The sequence below is a fragment of the Engraulis encrasicolus genome, chromosome 18 (assembly GCF_034702125.1).
Source record: "Engraulis encrasicolus isolate BLACKSEA-1 chromosome 18, IST_EnEncr_1.0, whole genome shotgun sequence".
In the NCBI taxonomy this organism is placed as follows: Eukaryota; Metazoa; Chordata; class Actinopteri; order Clupeiformes; family Engraulidae; genus Engraulis; species Engraulis encrasicolus.
The window spans coordinates 26,928,827-26,951,965 of NC_085874.1; the positions used below are offsets into that span (position 1 = coordinate 26,928,827).

Consider the following 23,139-nt stretch of genomic DNA (forward strand, 5'->3'; position numbering starts at 1 on the left):
ATAGCTGTTTCCTTGGAATGAAAAGAACAGTGTCCATATCAATCAATTTTCTGAAATGCTGCATATTACATGCTTTATATGCGTTTGACATTTACAGTAGTCAAGTCGCCTAATTCCACCCATCCCCCAATTCCGCCCACCTATTTATAAGTGATGATAGTTAATTATTTATCCACTGTTTAAGTCAGGAACGGATATTGACATGATACAGAGTTTGTATGCTTACAATCTGAAACGGTGATGACATTTAAAACCGAGTCAAACGGCCATAAACAGCATTGTAATGAAGGGTGTCGTAACGGCAGCATGAAAGAGATGGAACTTTAATTTCACGACGACATTCTGGCTTCAAACTCGCCCTGGCCGCTTCCCTTTTTCACTTTAGGACCAAAATTATTCAACCGTTTCCACAGTAACGACCAAACTAACCACAGTTCCTGCATCGGTAAAGCCAGGACTACAAGTGTGAACGAAATCTGCACAACAGCATAAAGGAATAATAAACAGTAACGGAAATACCACTGTGACCTGAAATTAAGCAGGCGGAGTTGGGAGCCTTTCGCCAGTGAATTGAGCTGAAGCTACATTTTGAACGTGCTGGACGTTATCGCCAAATTACGATAGAAAGGGCAACCAGTGTTAGCTAATATTGCTCATTACCTCATCTACACAGTTGCCGCTACCCAAAAATGTACGATGGCATAATTAAACAGTATTTGAAATAGTGATATTATCACGTTTTCAGTGAAGTAGGCGGAATTTGGCGACCTTACGATACAATACTTACAGTATGATATTCTCCTAGCCTAGCTGCGATAGATCCCCGTCATCAGAAAACAAATTTCACCACCACAGATTGATTTGATGTGGGTCTAGCACTGCTATAATTAATGACTGATAAACATAGTGTTCTAAAATGTCAATTCTCCATACAAGTGCTACTATACTGTATTTGAATCTGTTTTGTAAAAGATCACCAATAACAAAAAGCATCCTCCGTTTCCTTTCAGCTGAGGAGTCTTCCAAGGCTCCACCCAGTCATATCCATATATGGCTCCTGGTGGCCACCGTGGCGATGACCTTGCTGCGGGGTCAGAGGTGACCCTCCCCTGAGGCAGGGCGGAGCCACACAGCCGTAGGCGGAGTCCTTGTGCGCGCAGCTCCTTCTCCCTCTTTCTACAGGCACCAAAGATTCATGCTTTTGGATTTTACCAGAGAGGGAAATGGCACAGGCCTCATACAACTGAAGTAAAAAAACAGAAACTCCGATATTGGAGAATGAAACGGCATACAAAGTAATAAAGACTAGCTTTTTTTAAGTTCTTTTCATTTTTTTCAGTCAAGAGGTCGTTTAAAGGCAAGGAGGAGACGTTGTCTGTTTGTACATTTTGTCACCCACGTACCGGCTGGACCCCAGAGTAAAGAAAAGACTTTTGCAATCAGAGATATCAGAATCTGCAGAAAGCACAAGGCCACGACGTCTACTGCCTGCTGAATGCCACAGGAGAGATCAGGCGGCCTATTGACACCCCAGGAAAAGGGAGCCATGTTTTTTTTTCCATTTTGGAAACTGACGGTGAAGAATATTCCCCAACGTGCCTCATCGGAAGGACACAAAATCAGAGCTCATTCTTTCACTGTCCCATTTCTCCAACCTGGGGCTCTGTTTCACAAATGTGCAGACACACAAGCACACGCACACGCACACGCACACACACACACACACACACACGCGCACACACACACGCACACGCACACGCACACACACACACACACATTCACTCACGCACACATACATACACACACACGCACACACACACGTACACACACACACACACCTCCCCCTTCTCTTCTATTGCTCATTTTTTTCAGCTTACTTAATTTCTCACACATAGAAAGTACAGGTGAGGGAAAGAAATCAGCATGTTCTCTCTTCTCAACAACATGATCATGAGCAGTCAAGTTCTTGGTCTTTCTCAACACTGTGCCACTTGCCAATAAGACCAGACAACCTGCTTGATGAGACAAAGGGAGGTCTCCACTGGCTTCAACGGTGACTGACAGTTCACCTGCAGCTGCCATTCTATATAGTTTTTTGTTGTTGTTGTTTTTACTGTAGAACGGCTAGTTAACTGGAATAGGCAGAGTGGACAACCCAAGCTATGGGCATGTAAGGCTTTTGGAATGTCCTGACGGCCCAAGCTATGGGCATGTAAGGCTTTTGGAATGTCCTGACGGGCCAAGCTATGGGCATGTAAGGCTATTGGAATGTCCTGAAGGTTGTCTGAAATGACGACCATGGTGTTGGTGTACTACTTGGGCTGTGGTTCATATATTGAGATTACATTTCTAGAATGTTACATGGACTTGTCATATCTGACTACCTAAAGCAAGAGAATAGAGATCTACTGAGGTGTGAACTTGATGGACACCAGGAGACAGCAAAATAGATGGATACTACCGAGAGAGAGAGAGCGAGAGAAAGAGAGAGAGAGAAAGAGAGGCAGTGTGCATGGTAGAAGCAGAGCCTTGCTAGTTGTTCTTGTCTCGTATCTCCAAGTCTCAGAGTAGGCGGCGAAGATGAAGCCACTTTCTGCCATGAAAACAAAGTGCCTTCAGAGTAGGAACCACGTGTCACGTGAACATGAAAATGAACAAAATCAGCCAATCAAAACAGCCAATTCCACAAGAGAACACCCACACACACTCACATCACCTGTTGCTTTCCAGGACTATTTTTAATTTATTTTATTAGAATTGGTTTGCGTCCACATTTCAAGCTATTCAAGCATACCCCACCGCCAACTCACACATGCAGACTTAAATGATGCATCAGTGTGGCATAGCAATGGTTGAACAGGGTAAGACTTCAGTCCCAACAACAACACATGTCTGTCTTTGGGTCATGTGGATGTGCGTTTTATGCAACATGGCATCATGGCAATGTGTATGAAAAGGGAAAGCCCCACTGGGAAACTCCAACTCCCATTGTCATTGTGACGCAGCACTCCACAACACACAAGTTAACACTGCACACAACGAAATTGCATTTATGCCTCACCCGTGGAAGGGGGCAATGTGGCGGGACAGCACCATGCTCAGGGTACCTCAGTCATGGTTAACTACTCCCCCCACCAACCTGGCGGATCGGGAGTCGAACCGGCAACCTTTGGGCTGCAAGTCTGACGCTCTAACCGCTTACCCATGACTGCCCATATCATGGCAAGATCATGGCAATGCATATAAATACAACACGGATTTGAACCATCTATCCTGTGTGTGCACCACCCTTTTAAATGTTTCCTTGTGCTCTACAACGCCCTTTGACAGTTTAGGGTTAGAAATGGTTTTGGTCTGGGCACAATTTCGCTGTCCTTGCTTGTTTCGCTATTGTTGGCAAAATTAAAGCTGTAGAAACGTTGCTTTACCGACACGTTAGGTTTAGGGATGGTTTTGGTCAGGGCACAGCTTAGCATTTCACATTTAGCAACAAAAATTCGCCACGACCATGGGAAAACTACTTGCCTCATGCGATTCTGGTCATGGGACAAAACTGCAGTGTTTCCCTCCACGACTTAACAAGAAAATGTGTTGCACCAACACACGGAATGCACAAGCTTTAAAATAATATGCCTTTTCATGATGCCAGTCTGGTTTATGACACACACACACACACACACACACACACACACACACACACACACACACACACACACACACACACACACACACACACACACACACACACACACACGGCCATGGAGATGATGAACTGAAATATACAGCAAGAAATCAATTGAGCAGAAATGCAAAAACGAGCAAATGAATGATAATGATGAATAATGTGAGAGTCACATGGAGCTCAACAAGCATGAGCGCTTGAAGGGACTAATGGGAACTCCCGAACAAGGCCGGCCAGCCCAATCCCCTCCCGAACGTGGCCAACTCAGTCCCCAGGCCTCTGTTGTTTCTACACTTTAACTGTGAATTCTAAAAAGAATAAGATATTCAAAAAGTATAATATTTTATTACTCTGGTGAGAATGTTTCTCTGCTTTTACAAAAAAAGAGAAAAAAACTGTGAACTGTCAACTGTGGAAGACCTACCTGAACGCATCCATTTCCTTAACCTGTGGGCTTTTAAACAGCGTTGTATAAAATGAGAAGGAAAAAAAAAAGTTTAAAAGGACTTTTCCATACATTGTTGGTTATAAACAAACAGTCAAAGGATGTGTGTCTTATTTCTTATTCCTCTTTCTTTTTTGTTGTTTTGAAAGTTTAATGTGTTTCGTCTCCCTTGCATTGAACAAATGTGTCGAACCTGGAGGGGAAAACATAATAAAATCAATTGGGTTTTAATGTATAACTTGTAAATGTTGAAAAATGTTTTTGTGCGTCACAGTTCTGAAGAGATGTGTTCTGTGTGTTTGGGTTGGTGAAGAAGCACACCACTTTGCATTTCACGGCAGTGACAGCAGGACCTGTTGTACCCACCAACCACATCTGCCCCTGAATTCAACCCGCTCTGTTTTATCTTTCTTTGGGCGCATTCAGGCCGACCGAGAACCGTGCCGGTGCCAGTACCTGATCCGCACCTGATCTCGAACCGGCCGTTGTGTTCACACCACAGATCTTAGCGTTCACGAACCGGAAAATACTTGTTTTTTCTCCGCGAACCGTGACTTCATCGTGACCGTCAGCAGGTTCATCCGGGTAACAGAGTCACATGCAGAATAAGTTCAGAGCCTGCCCCGGTATGAACACAGGTGGTTTGCATATAAAGGAACAGTCCACTCTTTTTTTGATTTTTACATATTTGCTGTATTTCCAAGCATTATTCATGAATGTGCATATCATTTTCTTCTCAGTGTTTTCAGTACTCAGATTTATTGGATCAGAATTATTAGCATAGCTTAGCATAATCACTGGAAGTAAATGGGGAGCATTAGCATCAATAGGGGTCAGCTCTATGTTCCCACAGCCCATTGGTCCCACGGCCCAAATGGTCCCAGCTTATTCCTGCTGCTCCATGTTCCCATGTTTAAGAAATTATTAAAATATAGGCCCTATACTCTACAACTCCATGTTCCCACATTTCCAAGTACACTAAGAGAACCAATAGGCCTAAAAAATAATGTTAAAAATCTTAGTGATGTGGGACCAATGGGCTGTGGGACCAATGGGCTGTGGGAACATAGACACGCTCCCCATCAATATGTGAAATATGTGAAAATCAAAAAAGGGTTGACTGTTCCTTTAAGTGCCAAACGTAATTGGTGCGGGCACAGGCTCTGTTCTGGTCGGCCTGAAAGCCCTATTTGAGCATTGCCAGGAATGGATTGACTTGACAGCCTCTCCCTGGTACTGCCAAGTGTGCTATCAGCAATAACACAGAATCAGCTCTAAGTTAAATAGCTTGGAAGGGGCAACACCTTAGTTGGAGGGTGTCTATGTTTCTTTGGTGTTATAACACATTCATTAGCACTGAATAACATTGTTGGAACAATGTAATAAACATGTAGTAATCTTTTATTCCTGCTTTGTATAATGGAAGTATGTATGCTTTATGTCAGAACTCACAGAACAATCCAACACATGTTATTGGATACTTTGCAGGGATGACATGAAAGGCCATAACTAAATCTCCACACAGATTGCACACCCTGGTCATCCTTTTATCCATTATATGTTATTTATTGTACAAAATACGTATGTCTTTTTGCATCCTTTGAGACATCCTCAGCCAAGACGCAGTTGTAGCAGTGATGCTTTTTGAGGGAACCCTTCAATCAAGGTTTTCCCCCCCTTCTAGGCTTGAGTGACTTCTCATGTACCTATATCTCTTGAATGTAAAAAAAGAAAACACACATACACAGCTGATTTAATCTAAATCGATGCACAATGTGTTGTCATATTCTTGTTGCCTCTTGGATGTGTCAAGCTTAACTGGTGTGCCCATGGTTATGTCATGTCATACTATACGTGTGAGAGTTATACAGTATGCCGTGACTTATAATTACTATAGGGAATTGAGAGCCAGTATGTAAACAGGTCTGTATGTGAAGCAGAACAGAGCAAAGGGTGAGGAGATCATCACGGAACATAGAGTCCAGAGGACATATCTTTAACACGACATTTTGTCCCTAATCATACCAATGACTGTAGTGACGAGCAGTCCCTTTCTTATCTACATTGAAAATGTGAATTTACCCAGTTGCATCACAAGCGCTTAACTTCCTTCAACGGACGTCCTGACTCTCTTCCTCTTCTACCTTCAAGGAACTGTGTTGTTGCCAATAAAAATGATAATGCAACTATGATGAGTCAAAATAATATCTTAATAACGGAAAAAGAGACCTTTAATATACGTAGTTTTCAATTGGTTAACAACATTTCTCGAGTCAGTGTCTCAACTTTCTCAAGTCACATTCACACCAAGATTGTACAGAAAATATCTTTCAACACTATCCAGACTGGGCTTTTTGGGTATTCCTGGTCCCTCATAACTTACGAATGAAATAACATATGAAAAAATTTTGAGGAGATGATCTACAGACTGTGAGTAACAGCATTTAGGCACCATTACTCTGTATTGTGCTGTAATTACTGTATGTTCTGATTGTATTGCCCAAAATGTCCCCATAATGTATTTTCCATCGAATTTAGGTAATGCACCTCAATTTAGTGATTATATGCTTCAGACCACTTAAATGTTCATATCGTCGGCTTGCTACCAAAACCGCCTAAGTCCGAATTTGGTCGAAATGAGATTTTTGCATAAACTTACTCCCCTACCACAGCTGCATCATCCTGCCTTTCTGCCAGGGTCATTGATCAATCGCAACAGTCACCAGAGTCAAAAATCTGTATTTATAAATTCACACACTGCCTATGAGAAAATGAATGACCAGGGACGTAGCTATAGGGAGGACAAGGAGGGCATTTGCCTGTAGGCCTAGGGCCCTCCTGCAGGTGGCAGGGGTAGGGGCCCTATTTATTCATCCTGGGGCCCTGTGCACAATTGTTCTGCCAATGTTAATGACTTGGGTAACTTGACTTAGCCATTTTTGATGCAAGAAGCAGTTTATTTACATCTGTTAAGAGTTTCTCTCTCTCTCTCTCTCTCTCTCTCTCTCTCTCTCTCTCTCTCTCTCTCTCTCTCTCTCTCTCTCTCTCTCTCTCTCTCTCTCTCTCCAAAGACAATGGCCATGTTTCAAAACTTCATCCTTAGACATCTTTCTCAGATAATCTTGTTACCACACAATGGTTGTAGCCTTACATTAATTAATGGTTGAGGCCTTAAAACGAATTGAGCAATCATCAATCATGTGTTTTAATTGATGTTTAAACAGGTTGATAGAAGACTGCCATAGATTACATCCTCTTATAAACAATGTGTTATGTCTTACAATTATGTGATAAGATAGTAAAATAGATTTTGAACAACGTTGGGATGATGTCACTAGTGCAATACTTTATTGCATACACAGCAGGGTGACCTACTTCAATGTGTAAAGTATCCAGTAGTGGTTCTATACCATATTCTGAATGCCACGGTTGTGGTGTTGAAGTGGGAGGGGCACAGTTCTATGACCAGGTTACCTCGGTCATGGGCAAGGTTGGGAGGGTGGGGCAGTTCTATGAGCATGGAAAATAGCAGAAGTTAAGCAAAGATGATAAACAAGGAGGAGACAGTTCATGAGGAGGTACAAGGACCAAAGAAGTGCCCCACCCCTTCATCCTCCTCCATGACTGATGGGACCTCAACATGGAGATTGGACGCCACTGCACGGCTTGCTCTGTGTGGCACTGCAATCTGGGTTTGTCCTGATAAGAGCAATGAATGTATTACTATTGTGGCAATTGCTCTCGCACAATGACAAAAATAGTTTTACTTTGGAGGAGAATGTAAATAATGTTTTTATTGAAAGCTAATATGACTGAATGTGCTAGAAAGTAAAAGAAATCTGTGAAAGTCTGTTGGTAGACATGAGATTTACCAGCATGCTAAATTGTTACAAGGTCTACAAAAATATTTCAATCATTCGCCATTTCCAGGATTAAAGTTTGGAATAAAAATAAAAAAGAATAGTAGAACTATCAACATGATGTGCAGTGCATTGTTCTTGTTGTGCTGCATCAAATCATTTATTTTAAAGTGTTTTGTTTTCCTTAGGAGCCATTTCATGTTTGACTTGCAGCTTTACTCAAAATAAATAAATAAAATAAATTAACATCTGTTTGTAGTGGACCAATGACACAGACAGGATGACAGGATGATGCAGATGTGGTAGGGGAGTAAAGTTCTGCAAAAATCTCCTTTGCCCAAAATTATTAGGGGGGACTCACAATTGCTCTTTGCCCAGGGTCTCAGATTTCCTAGAACTGCCACTGATGTTTGGCGCCCCCTTTGGCGCCTAGTTTTTCCCTGTTTTCCGAAAAACCCAAAATCGGACTTAGGCGGTTTTGGTAGCAAGCCGACGATATGGTTTTCTGATGATCATGTATGGCAAAGTGGCTCCAGTTTCTTATAACATTGCAGCAAGCAGGAAGTCCTCAACAATCGGGTGTATCATTACCAAATTTACAGGGCATGACATACATAAGACACGTAAGCATTAAAAATATATTGATGTTATTATTAATGATTCTGGCTTCATTATGGCGTCATTAATTCCTTTTTACTGACTATAACCATCATTAGGATTTTAAATGTGATGATGTCCTGAAATTAGCACAAATTAGCATAAATGAATGATAATGAGTAATAGGTAAGGTTATGCTAATGTAATGGAGTAATTATACAAATTGAATAACTGATGAGACTTCAGTGCTTTTTGGTCAAGCATACCTGTCAGAAAACCGTTGATAAACCTAATATTTTGGTACTAAATTGTAGCCAATTAAATTTGAGGAAAAAGTCACCAAGTTTTGCAGTCATAGTGTAGGTATAAGTCATTAAGGAAGTATACAACATCAGTTGGTGCAGGCATCCCCCCTCCCCCCGGTCTGGATAGGGTTATGAATATGTACTAAGAGACACCACACCATCACTACTGGTTGTATTAGGCAGCTGGGTCCTAAAGGTTCCATAGGTAGCTGCACCCAGCTGCATAGCCTCATAATTAATCATGTACAAAATACATGCACTGCAATAGATGCTGTGTGTTCCCAGTCAGTTAACAGTGATGTTTGGGTAATGGTGTAATTTGAGAACAGCCATGGCACATAGAAACACACAAACAGAAGAATTCAGATTTTTTTTTTTCAAAAGAAGGGCTTTAATAATAATTTACAAACTATTTTTTATCAGTAATTCCAACAGGAAAAGCAGCGTGTTCTGCACTAAAACCCACACATCTGGCTGAGCTGTCTGAGATTAATGGCGGCAGGATCTTGAGTATCTATTTAGATATAGCTGCAAGGCGTCAGTGTTGCCAGATTGGGCGGGTGCCCGCCCAATTGGGCTATTTGGGATGAGTGTCTGCGGGTAAAAACGGGAAAAATTTGGGCGGAATTTAGCGCATTTTGGCGTTTTTTGAGAACCTTTTGGGCGGGATTTGATCAGACACATCTGGCAACACTGCAAGGCTCTCCATCCTGTGTTGACCCCTTCACCCCTCTGCTCTGGACTCAGTGTGTGATGTGGCGTCCTCCACGCTGGATTCCTTTACACCCATGTTTTCCATGTCATCTCTGCAACTAATTCTAAAATAAACAAATGGTATTTTACAGCCGACTGCTGCTCGTGTGTAGTGAAAATGGGGGTCACCTTCTACAAGGTTAACAACCACACGCAGATAAAGACCTCTGCAGTGCTGATGAACATGGAACAAGATTCTTCGTTGCATAGCAACCACAGTACCTGCACGCACTCACGCACGCGCGCGCACAGACAAACACACACACACACACACACACACACACACACACACACACACACACACACACTTAGAGCTACCGACACACCGTGAATACAGCACTCACTGGCTTGCCATCAGACAAAGGGGCCCAGGACAAAGTCATCTGAAAGGGCCCCTTCACCCAATACATGCAATGTAAGGAGGACCCATTTCTGAGCCCCCCTCTCTACCCGGGCTTGGGACAACTGACCCCTTTGTCCCCCCTTGTCAGCTTCCCTGCTCACCATCATACCGGTCCTCAAAAGTAGGCGACCGCAAGTTAGCTCATGATATAATTTGTTATGACACCACTTTGTTCCGGTTAATTTGGCTCCACCGTATGCCGACTGAGTGAATAAATGTTTGTTCCAATTAGCTTAATTGTTTCACAGTCTCCTGATTGGTTAATTGCCTCTTCATCGTTATTGGTTGATGAGTTTTGCCGTCTGCTTCATGATATCAATTTCTACAGATAAGCACACGGAGACTTCAACAGTAATCAGGTGGAAATTATATGCACTTTGTGTGTTTGTAAGTGAATTAAACTCTTTCAGGTATTTGTCCTGACAAGTTTGGCAACAAGATTCTAACTGAATATTCCAAGAGAGGATGCTGAAATGCCACAATGTCCGGCTTCTCTTGGAATATGCCACCTAGCATAGGCTAAGCCAATTTCTGAAGCCTGTCCATCGTTTTGACGGATTATATTGAGGGTGATACATCACAAGTTTAACCCCTATCCAGTAGAGCAAGTGCACTTTTCACTTAGTTATTATCAGCGCGGAGACAGCCTTTCCACTTAAATAGTCTACTCTTATCCTTCGCTATCCAAGCCACTATCGTGCAGCAGGAGAGCATGCGTCTCTGCACCTCCTCCGAAAAATGAATTAATTTAATCAATTCATTTAAGTTTCAAAACTATTTGTAGTCTTAGGCCGACTACATTTACCAACTATTTGATTTAATTAATGACAACATTTTACCTCTATCGCCTTTCATAGCCTCAGGCGTTGCTTACTAATTCCTCACTTAAAACAAAAAGTATGCAAATACAGTGTTTGCAGATTTTTGTGGATTTCATATAAGATGAGTTTCTTGAACCGAGTTGTGTCTGTTTCTTTTTTAGCATTAGATTAGCATTGTGATGTATGTCGCCTACGGGCACCCGTACAATGTCTTTATAATCACGTGACAAGCTTTCATTAAAGATCTCAGTACGTCTCAACACCTGTGTTATGTTTGGTCCTTGATCTCTGGCGTTCATACGTTACATGGTGTCAGAAGTTAACCGGTGTAAGAAAAATGGCACAGTTACAGCCGCCATCTGCGCTTAGTTTTGAAGGCAACATAGCCGAAAACTGGAAGCTGTGGGAGCAGAAGTTCGACTTGTTTCTGATCGCTAGTGGAATAGCAGAAAAATCCAGCAAAGTCCAGTGTGCTACCTTCCTGCATGTCGCTGGGGAGGAAGCAGTTAAAATCTACAACACTTTCTCGTTCGAGGAGGCTGAAAAGGACAAACTGGATGTGCTGAAGAAAAAAATCAAAGACTACTGTGAACCAAGAAAAAACGTAACGTACATTCGTCACTTGTTTTTCACGAGAGCACAAGGCCCCAACGAAAGTATTGATGCATATGTTACTGACTTAAAAAACAAAGCAAAAGACTGTGAATTCCTGGATCTACATGACTCGTTGATACGAGATCGAATTGTTTGTGGCGTGCGCGAAGATCATGTGCGTGCAAGACTGCTTAGAGAAACGGGCTTAACCTTGGTAAAAGCCATTGATATCTGCCGCGCTAATGAAATGACTGTGACCCACGTAAAAGCGCTCAATGAAGAAGTTGAGGTGAGCAAAATAAGGAGTGTTAGTCATTCGACACCATATTCGAAGACAGCAGACAGACACAAGACGTTCGGGAATGATTACAGGGCCAGAACGAATGTGACTGGAAATGAGCAAAAAGTGAGACAATGTTTCAAGTGCGGATATGAACACAGTCCAAGCAAATGCCCGGCGTACGGTCAAACGTGCAGGGTATGCAATAAGCAGAATCATTTCGCTAAAATGTGCAGGCAAGCAAAGCAGCAAGCCAGCGGCTATAATGCAAGGAAGCTGCACGTAGTCGAAGTGGATGATGATGATGATTTCTTTGTTGGTTCTGTGGAATTGAAACGAGAAGAAAATCCGGTCAAAATAGAAACAATTGCAACTGAGACGAAAAGTGACAAAGCCAGATGGACTGAAAGGCTGAACATAAATGGCCAAAATGTTAGTTTTAAACTTGATACGGGAGCCGAGTGTAATGTTCTAGCTGAGAGAACTTTCAGATCACTCGGATGCAACACGACATTGATGAAAAAATCAGGATGCAAGTTGGTGACGTATTCTGGCCACCAGATGTCGCCAGTGGGTAAAGTAACACTTACCTGCAAATACAAAGAAATTAAGCATGAGATTGATTTCCAAATTATTGATCGTGATGCACCAGCAATACTGGGCAGAGAGACATGTGAAGCATTAGGCATGATCAAAAGAGTGCATGAAATTAAATCAGAAGATGAGTTGTTGAACAAATTTGACGATCTGTTCACTGGTCTTGGCTGTCTACCAGGCCAACACCACATCCAGATAAACAAAGACATACCACCAGTCGTGCATCCACCGAGGAGAGTTCCAGTGGCCTTGAAGAGCAAAATAGTGGAGGAACTACAGCGAATGGAGAAGCTAGGTGTGATCACCAGACAGCATGAACCAACCGACTGGGTGAACAGTATGGTAACAGTGGTGAAGCCAAATAAAATAAGAATCTGCATAGACCCAAAAGACCTTAACCAAGCCATTAAGCGCGAACACTACCCACTGCTCACAGTGGAAGAGGTGGTGTCAAGCATGCCGAAAGCAAAAGTTTTTCCAGTGGTAGATGCAAAACATGTGTTTTGGCAGATACAACAAGATGAAGAGAGTTCCAAATTATTCCAGATTATGCATGTGCAACATGTCTATTGGCAGGTACAGATTTTTGCGCTTACCTTTTGGCGTATCATCAGCTTCTGAAGTGTTCCAGCGTGCTGTCGCACAAATGATTGAAGGCTTGGATGGTGTGGTCAACGTGATCGACGATCTTCTGGTCTGGGGAGAGAACGACGAGGAGCATGACAGACGGCTTGTGCAGCTGCTGAACAGAGCAAGAGAGTGGAATCTCAAGCTTAACAAAAGCAAGTGCAAGATCAGAACACCAGAAATACGGTACATAGGCCACATCCTATCAGCAGAGGGTCTCAAGCCTGATCCTGAAAAAGTGAGAGCTGTGGCGCAAATCCCTACCCCAGAGAACAAACAGGCTCTCATGAGATTCATGGGGATGATCCAGTACCTTGCCAAGTTCATTCCCAACATGGCTGAGGTCAGCGCGCCACTCGAAAACTGCTGGAAAGTGATGTTGACTGGCATTGGGAAGATGGTCAGGTGAGAAGTTTTGAAAAACTCAAGTCATTACTGACACATGCACCAACATTGAAATTTTATGATGTACAAAAACCTGTGACACTCTCTGTAGACGCCAGTTCTGAAGGCATTGGAGCAGTTTTAATGCAGGAAGGAAAACCTGTTGCCTATGGATCGCGTGCACTGTCCGATGCACAGCGCCGTTATGCACAGATAGAAAAAGAGCTGTTAGCCATTGTCTATGGATGTGAAAAATTCCATCAGTATGTATATGGCAAAGACATTCTGGTTGAGAGTGATCACAAGCCCCTGGAGGCTATTTTCAAAAAGGCTCTGTACCAAGCTCCATCAAGGCTGCAGAGGATGCTGCTTAGACTGCAGAGATACAGCCTTAACATAGTGTACAAGCCAGGCAAAGAAATGCACATCGCCGATGCCCTGAGCCGTGCATTCCTGAATGAGCAGACTGAGGACTTGCTTGGAGAGGAACTGGAAGTCAACTGGGTCACTCAACAGCTACCAGTGTCTGAGGAGAAGCTGAACATGTTCCGAGAGGCAACTGCTGCTGATCCCGAAATGCAACTGCTGCACAAAGTAGCAATGAATGGCTGGCCCAAAGACATAAATGCAGTTCCCAAAGACATTCAAGCGTACTGGACATACAGAGAAGAGATCAGCTGTTCATCAGGACTGCTGTTTAAAGCTGCAAAGCTCATCGTGCCGAACCAGCTGCGTGGAGAGATGCTGAGCAAGATCCATGAATCACATCTTGGAGTGGTCAAGTGCAAGGAGAGAGCGAGGGATGTGCTATACTGGCCAGGCATGGAATCCCAGACCGTCTGGTCTCTGACAACGGCCCGCAGTATTCCTGTGCAGAGTTCAGACGTTTCGCTGGAGACTGGGACTTCAGACACCTTACTTCAAGTCCTGGGCATGCACAGTCCAACGGGCAGGCTGAGCGAACGGTGCAAACCGTCAAAAACCTCCTCAGGAAAGCACAAGATGGGAATGGAGATCCCTACATCGCGCTGCTGGAATACCGCAACACTCCACTAGAGGGCGTCGGGTACTCTCCAGCACAACTCCTAATGGGCCGGCGCTTGAAGTCAAAACTGCCTACAACAACAGCTCTGCTGACTCCTGAAAGTAGCATCCAGGTCAGTGACAAGCTGAAAGAAAAACAACTGAAACAGAAAAGCTACTACGACAGACAGACAAGGTGTCTTCCTGATCTACACAAAGGAGAAAGCGTGAGAGTCCAGCGAAAGGATGGATGGCAGCCTGCTGTTGTCCTTCACAAACATGAGCAACCAAGGTCATTCGTTGTTCAGACTCCAGATGGCAGCACCTATAGGAGAAACAGAAAACATCTACGAAAGACCAGAGAAACAGAGTGTGCAACGCCGATGGCCGATGCAGACATTGACATCAAGCCTGAGGTGAGTCACTCCAACACACAGGTGAAAACTGAAGATGAGGAAACAGCTGACTCCAAACCGCAGCTGGAAGGTGACTACTTCACACGGTCTGGCAGACAAGTAAAGGTACCAGACAGATACAAACCTTAACTGACCTCATTTGCACACATGCACACACAAACAATGTCTCAGAATGCACATATTCTTGCACACAGCACTTATTCCAAGGCTCCTGTGGATTACTAAAAGAAGAAGGAAAGAAAGACTTTTAATGGGACTCAAAAAAAAAATAATAAAAAAAAAATAATAATAAAAAAAAATATTTTAATGAACTTTTCTTTACATTCTGAAGAGAAAAAAAATGCAATGCAATTTGACTACTATTTGTAATGAAATGGGTTTACTGTTTATTGTTTTATATACAGATAATGTGCGGTTTACAGTCATGTTTTCATGTGTTTTTTAAACTTAAAGAAGGGGGATGTGATGTATGTCGCCTACGGGCACCCGTACAATGTCTTTATAATCACGTGACAAGCTTTCATTAAAGATCTCAGTACGTCTCAACACCTGTGTTATGTTTGGTCCTTGATCTCTGGCGTTCATACTTTACAAGCATTAGCTTACCCACATGAAGCGGCTCGTCCACCTTGCCGGTCATCTCAAGCAGCGAGTTTTGGTAGTTCATTCAGACGAATATGGAGTAGGTTTAGTTGTCTTCTATGGATCGCATTTTCCGTGCATCAATAAATCCTCCACAGGTTCAGTCCATGGGGTCAAGTATGTCTCTCACAGGCTCTTAGCACAATCGGTTCACATACAGCCTCCAAACTCGCCATTCGACCTGTGCCCGCAGTTCACCTAGTGGCACTGTCGAGAGAGCGCAGCCCATTTATTCTGAATGGAGTCTGCCCTCCTCCGTTGGTGCCCCTACAGTGCAGTACCACCTGGAAAAGTGGTGAGTGAAGTCTCTCATAATACCCTTAGAGCATCTCTGCTCTCACCCTGTGGCCTTCCAGGCCTGACAATCAACCTCTATTGTTCTCATCCACCTGTTCTTATATGGGAGGTCCCAGTCAGCACAAACAGGTACATACAAACCCACACATTTCTCTATTTATATATTTGAACACGGTTAAACAGATGTAGCTCTAACCTTTACCCACACAACAAAGGATATGTACATAAAAACACCTACACACACACCTGCTGACAAACATGCCAGCCCACACACACATGCACAACTGCAGATACACCAGCCATACATGGAAATGGAAATAAACAGCAGTGTACAAACAGATGCCTACACAAACACAGCTACACAAACAAAAACACATCATATTTTTTATTAAATTAGACAAGAAAAACTTTTGCAACATTCACTATAAACATTCTGGGATTTTTCTATGCTAATTAATCTAAACTACTTTGCTAAATTTGAAAGGAACAGTCCAACATGAGCTATGTTCTTCTCTGATCTATAGGGTTTTCAGGCCGGCCAGAACGGAGTCGGTGCCCGCACCAGTTACGTTCAGCTGCGAACCACCCATGTTCATACCGAGCTCTGAACTTTTTCGGCACGTGACTGTGTTACTCGGATGAACCTGCTGATGACCACGTTGTCACGTTCGCAGAGAAAAAACAAGAATTTTGCGGTTGGAATTGCGAACCAACTCTCCGGTTCATGAACGCGAATATCTGTGGCATGAACACAATGGTCGGTTCGCGATTAGGTGCGGGAACGGGCACCGGTTCTATTCTCAGTCTGCCTGAATGCGACTTCAGTGATTAGACTCACCATCTGACAGGGGCACTCAGCTTACTTTTTTAGAAGATTTTTTTGTGCTATTTTGTTGCTCAAAGTGACTGACGTTTCATCAGAGTAAAAAAAAGAACATCGTTATCTTCATTTCATTTCATGTCTCCCCCTCCCCCTCTCATTCTGTCAGCAGAACTGGCCATTTCGAAGATGTCAACATGGAAGTGCATGAAAGCCAAGGTGTCCTTTTATCAGTGTCCATTTTTCAACTACAAGAAAAATCACAGCTTTATTTTGCATGTTTCAACCACCAAGGTTTTTCAACGCGAGTGACTAAGCCAACCTTTTGTGTTCCTCTCAAACTGTGAAAGCATTTTGTGCTGCATGAGTTTAAAAATTGTGCTATTCAAATGTAGTCATTATTAAGCGGGCTTGCGGAGCAAGGACCATGCAGAGCATGGCCCTTGCAGAGCAAGGCCCGTTAATAGTAATCTCTAAGTCCTGTTTCTTATTATTGGTCTTGTGCAGGGCAGCAGTAAAATAGAAAATGGATCTCCTCAAGCATGACTCCGATCTGTGAAAAGGACACGTGCCAACTCCTTTTAGTTTTTTTACAACGATGTTGTAAAGACAAAAAACTCATTCTCATTTTCTCCCCAGTTTAGAGCTCAATACTAACTGTCTTTCAGTCAATCACAACAGGTGCAGCCAGTGAAGGGTTCCATTTCAACTGTCACTGTCTCAAGATTCTATTCTTAACGAGCAGGTGCGAGCAACCATTCTAGAAGTCTATTGTTCAGCTCTGCAATGCAATGTAATATAGTCTTGCTGGACTATGCATGACAATTAGCTGCTTGGCTTAGTGGTAATGCATGCCGCTGCATTAGAGATATGGAGGTTGAGGGTTTGAATCCCATCCAAAGCCATGTTGATTTTCTAAATTATATCATATGCAGCATTCCTTGGCCGACTTAAAATGCCATGTATATCATTTAGTATGGATGGCAAATGTGCTGAATTACAGATATTGAGGTTGGGGGTTCGAAACCCAGTCAAAGCCATGTTGATTTTCAAAATTATATCATATGCAGTGTTCCTTGGCCAACTTAAAATGCCATGTATGTCATTTAGTATGCATGGCAAATGTGCTGGATTACAGATATGGAGGTTGGGGGTTCGAATCCCAGTCAAGGCCATGTTGATTTTCTAAATTATATCATATGCAGCGTTCCTTGGCCGACTTAAAATGCCATGTATATCATTTAGTATGGATGGCAAATGTGCTGAATTACAGATATTGAGGTTGGGGGTTCGAAACCCAGTCAAAGCCATGTTGATTTTCAAAATTATATCATATGCAGTGTTCCTTGGCCAACTTAAAATGCCATGTATGTCATTTAGTATGCATGGCAAATGTGCTGGATTACAGATATGGAGGTTGGGGGTTCGAATCCCAGTCAAAGCCATGTTAATTTTCAAAATTATATCATATGCAGTGTTCCTTGGCCAACTTAAAATGCCATGTATGTCATTTAGTATGAATGGCAAATGTGCTGAATTAGGGATATGGGGGTTGGAGGTTCGAACCCCAGTCGAAGCCATGTTGATTTTCAAAATGATATCATATGCAGTGTTCCTTAGCCAACTTCAAATATCATGTATTGTATGTCATTTAATATCAATGGCAAAGGGGTTGGATTACAGATATGGAGGTTGTGAGTTCTAATCCCGCTCGAAGCCATGTTGATTTTCAAAATTATATCATATGCAGTGTTCCTTAGCCAACTTAAAATACCATGTATGTCATTTAGTATATCCCCAAAACCCAGAGCTACAACACTTTCAAGATGGCTGAATCCAAGATGGCTGAATTGTTTGGCCCATAACTTCTGACTGGGTGGATGGAGTTTTTCCAAGATTTCTTTTAGCTTTGTTTTCTCAATAGTACTTTGTTTCATCTCTGCCCCAAAAGGCAAGCCCGCTTCCAGCATTTTCTGTGAGAATGCATTTCTAGTTATTTCATACACTTATTAAGTGTTGATTCCCTAAAGCCCTCCAAGGGGCTAACTCTTGCTGAGAATGGACATGGGGCTTAGGCCAGGGACAATTAACAGACAGGAACACACACTCAACTCCAGACTCTATTGTCCTTTCATTTTATTTTTTTCTTGTCTTTTGGGGGAAATGAGTGCCATATCAATCTTTTGGTCTAGCTGAGCAAACTCAAATTCACAGTGGGACTATATACACGTATATAATAGTCTACCCCCCTTCACAAGCCAGGGACCAACTGGTGACGGTGGCTGGAGGGGAGGACTTAGTGGCATCCACATCAGAGTATACTGGAGTGAACCAAAACTAAAACACATTTTACAATGTAATTTCCAACAAAAGCCTACGAAGCAGGCAAGGGGACCTCGCACACCGTAATGCGGAAGCAATAGTAAACTGTAATTGTTAAAAAAAACTGCTACCCCAGTGCAGTGCAACAAAAGCCTACGGAAATAATATATTGAGTGGTCCATCGGCTGAAACCTTCCAGTGCGTCAAATGATGGCAGGGATCGGACCGGTCCGCCAGTTTGCGCTGAAACATCCCAGTAACCCAATTGTGGTCAACACCTGCAGATGTGCAGGAATGGACCTGTTCCAATGTGTCGGTCAGTCTACCTCCAGTCCAAATTCAGCACAGATGTCCAAGCTCTGGGTTGCGTTTCTCTAATGCGTAGTTGTTAGCCAGTTAGCATCTTGAGTAGTTGCAAATGGGAGATTGCATTGAAAACAATGAAGTAGAAAACGTTGTTAGCAACTATGGTTTCGGGAAATGCATCCCTGGATTGTCTGATTTCTCATTTGCCATTCATCATCATTGGCCAAAAAAATCAGTGAGCTCCGGAATTCCGGAAAAACAGGTTCACTGTGCATGTCTCTGGCCAAGCCTTCCAACAATGCCAAATCTGCCATGTTGTTGAATTCACAGGTCATAGGACACTACAGGCCCATTTATACATTGTCAATTAATGAACCAGACATGGATTGGGGTTTTCTCTAAATCAGATAAATCAGTGGCGCAGGTCTTGTCCACAATTGCTTTTAAATAGACCTAGTTTTATTTGTTTGTTTTTTTTAGTAATGTGCTGACTGAATGGACTGTTACAAAAATGAAACAATATGTATAGTGCTCCTACACAGGCACGCAGGAGGATTTAATCTATGTGATATTTGGTGATACCATCAGATGTCACTAAAACGCCAGGCACCATTATTACACGCATGGTTAAGGAGTTACGCAAAACTGGGATTTTTTTCACTCAAGGAAATTCTTTTTAAATCTCGATTTTTGCAATAAATGTTTTCAACGCAAATTTCAGCCAGCATCCCTCAACTTTCTCTTGCATAGAGGCATTTATATGAGGGTCCAGATCAGCCTAGTTGTTTCCTCTCAATTGTCTCCCTGTGAGATCATTATAATGTGCCCTTATGCAGTCCAGTGATGCAAGTTGCAGAGTTAGGCCAGATTCAGACTAGAGCGTGGCGGAACGGCAGCGAGACGACTGAGGTCTTTCTGCTTAGTTTCGGCCGGTGTGTTCTACTCTGCCTTTCATACCAACAGCGTCGGCTTGCACGGCCAGTCCTGTTCAAAACTCCCCCACAGCCAAAGCTAGCTTGCTACTTTGCCATTCATTTGAGTGGGACACCGTCAGCCACTGCCTTCCAAAATACGCTCGAGTTCTATTTTCCAAATGCAGCGCGGGCCACTACCGCCCGACTACCGCAGGTTGGTGTGGTAGGGCAGATTTGTTTCCATGTATTTCTGCCACCGCCGGTAAAAATCGCTTCCGTACCGTGGCGCGTCCCCGCTCTGGTGTGAATTAGGTCTTAAAGAGTTAAGAAGTCAGATAACTGGTTTTCTGCTCACATCATCTTTAGCCATATTGATTAATCACTCGCCGCTCATCGTTCCAATTAGTGTCGGGGAGGGCCTGAGGGCTTACCTGATGAAAGGCCTGACAGGTGGGCAATGGGAAATCCATACGATGGAAATCTGGATTTGTGTATGCTCATTTGTGTGTGTGAATGTATCTGGATGTACTGTATGCACTCGTATGTGTGTGTGTGTGTGTGTGTGTGTGTGTGTGTGTGTGTGTGTGTGTGTGTGTGTGTGTGTGTGTGTGTGTGTGTGTGTGTGTGTGTGTGTGTGTGTGTGTGTGTGTGTGTGTGTGTGTCAGTGTTCGCGCATGTGTGTGTGTGTGCACATGCATGCATGTGTATGTCTATGTGTCAGAGACACCCCACAGAGTAACTCACTGTGTCGCTGAGTCCTGCGCGTGTCCTTGAGGCTCTTCCCTTTGTGTGACCCTGCGCTTTGAGTCTTCGTGAGTGACAGACAGGCCGCTCGCGGGATATTGAGTTCTGTAAGCCACGTCTCGGCTTTGTCCAGAGGCTTTCATGTGTCCACACGGCAATATAATAATAACCCCGTACCGCACCGCACAGGAAGTAAATTAAACAGCAAGAACTGATAGAAGGCGTCTGTGGCCGTGTCCCCATATCTCCACCTCCTGTCTACTGCACCAGTCAGTCAATATCACACACCTAAAGACAACAGGAGGGACTTACAGTAGTCGGCATGCCTCTGGCTGCCCGTCTAGCTGTGTGTCTTTCTGTGTGTGTATGTGTGTGTGTGTGTGTGTGTGTGTGTGTGCGTGCTTGCGCGCATGTGCATGTGCATGTGTGTTTGTGTGCATGTGTGTGTGTGTGTGTATTTGAGTGTGAGTGTGTTAGAGTCCAGGTGTCACGGCCTGTCATAAATAATAGCACGAGGGAGTCCACACCAGCGGGTGATCTTATTTCATTCCATGCGCCTAATCGCTCAATGCCTCGTTTTCCCTCAGTGCCAGCCAGACAGCCCAGTATCCACCTCTGACTAATAATAAGCAGCTTAGCCTAATACCACTATACCTTTGCTTTAGACCAGCCAGCGCATTACCATGTCTAGAGGAAGTCTTTTGTGTTAACAATAGTTTTGTTCCTCTCGCTTTCGCCGGAGGATAACAGGGATGTAGGGGTACATGGATTGGGGTGTGTCTGTGTGTGGGGGATCTCTTGTCACACTAACGTACCAAATGAAATACCCTTCCAAAAAAAAGACGATAGCTTTTTTCTGCTTCAACGAAGCCTGCTCCCTCATCTCGTTATTACTTCTTTTCTAAGATAGGCTAGATTCTAAGATTTGTACAGCACAGTGAGAGTGTAGCCAAGGGGAATAAAGCTGCCCAGGTGGGACTCGAACCCAGACCTGCTGGGGTAGTAAACTGGCAGCCCAACCACGCCCTCCTAGTGACGCAACACTTTCGGTGTTGCTTCTAGTTAAGCCAAGAGCAATTTAAATATAATTTCTGATCTCCAGAAAAATCAGGAACATCTCCCACTTTCTCGGAAACCAGCCAACCAGTAGCAAAGGCAGGTCAACCATGCCAACCTTTGGAAAATGTTAATTGTTGTGCTCTTGGTCAGACCAAGTCTCAAAGAGATTTGAAAGTTGATGATAATCAGGCTAGTAAACTGGGGCTCTGACCACTACACCAAAGACCCAGATTTGTTGGTGTGACAATCAGAACAAACTCACAACCATAGTGATATCACAGAGAGAGTGTGACAGGAAAGGAGTTGGAGAGAGACAGACGGTAAGAATTGGTAAATGACCATGAGTAGAAGTTGAACCCGAGCCCCCAGTGTAATTGTATGGCACCTTAGCCCACTGTGCCACTGCACCCCCTATTTTTTTCCTGGTGGGTAGGGGCTGTGATGAATGGGTGTGGTCAAACAGTAGGAGTACATACAAAAGGGTAGTTCCTCGCGCTTCTGCTTTATCATCTGGTGCATCGACGGGAGAGAGGCAGGAAATCTTCACTTGAAGGACAACACCGGAGCAGCACAGATGTAATTCTTTGTGTGCTGCTCCTGTATTGTCCTTCAAGTGAAGTAGGAGTACATAGTAGGTGGCCGTGTGTCAGGCTTTTGGATCCATATTCATATTCCATATTTTGCATATCCATATTTTGGATTCCTTTTAATTCCCAGTTGAGTTAGGTTCAACAGGCACGGTTCAGATACAGATAAAGTCACAGAAAATAAGGTAATCATGGAAAAAGAATACAGAAAAAAAGAGATAGCCAGAGAGAGAAAGTGGAGTAATGTGGCATGATGCATTAGCTTGGGGGGGATGAGATCCTGGTGGAAATCTGGAGATATGTTTAATTAGGTGTAATTATTTAGTAGTGAGCGAAATCCTTAGATAATCAAGGCCGTTCATTTTGGCAATTTTAAAGCCTCTAGTCCACAATGATCAGGAGATAAAAGATCCAGAGAATAGGAAAAGATTCACTGCACACTGGTGGACTTAATTTGACTGTTTCTTTTTTCATGTCAGTGAACGTGTTTCTCTAGTGCTTTATCAAGTTTGTTTAAAAAAAGGATGTTTTCCAGTTTGCCGCAAAATCTACATGACTTGACAACTATAGTCTGATCAGGAAATCCTGTGACTGAAGTGAGAAGATGATGATTAACACTAGCCTAGCTCTCACGCAGACCCTTCGTGCTTCGTGCATCTTC

The 23,139-nt window shown here is 43.3% G+C and overlaps 1 protein-coding gene across 1 annotated transcript in view; it reads left to right on the forward strand.

Annotated features, from left to right (window-relative positions):
* Positions 1 to 1,102, forward strand: part of LOC134469217 (MAM domain-containing glycosylphosphatidylinositol anchor protein 2-like) — a 187,753-nt gene extending 186,651 nt beyond the window's left edge. Inside the window, exon 18 of the mRNA XM_063223357.1 lies at positions 1,011 to 1,102. Within this exon, the coding sequence (XP_063079427.1) occupies positions 1,011 to 1,102 (92 nt within the window). The remainder of the gene's footprint in view (positions 1 to 1,010) is intronic.
* The last annotated feature ends 22,037 nt before the right edge of the window (positions 1,103 to 23,139 follow it).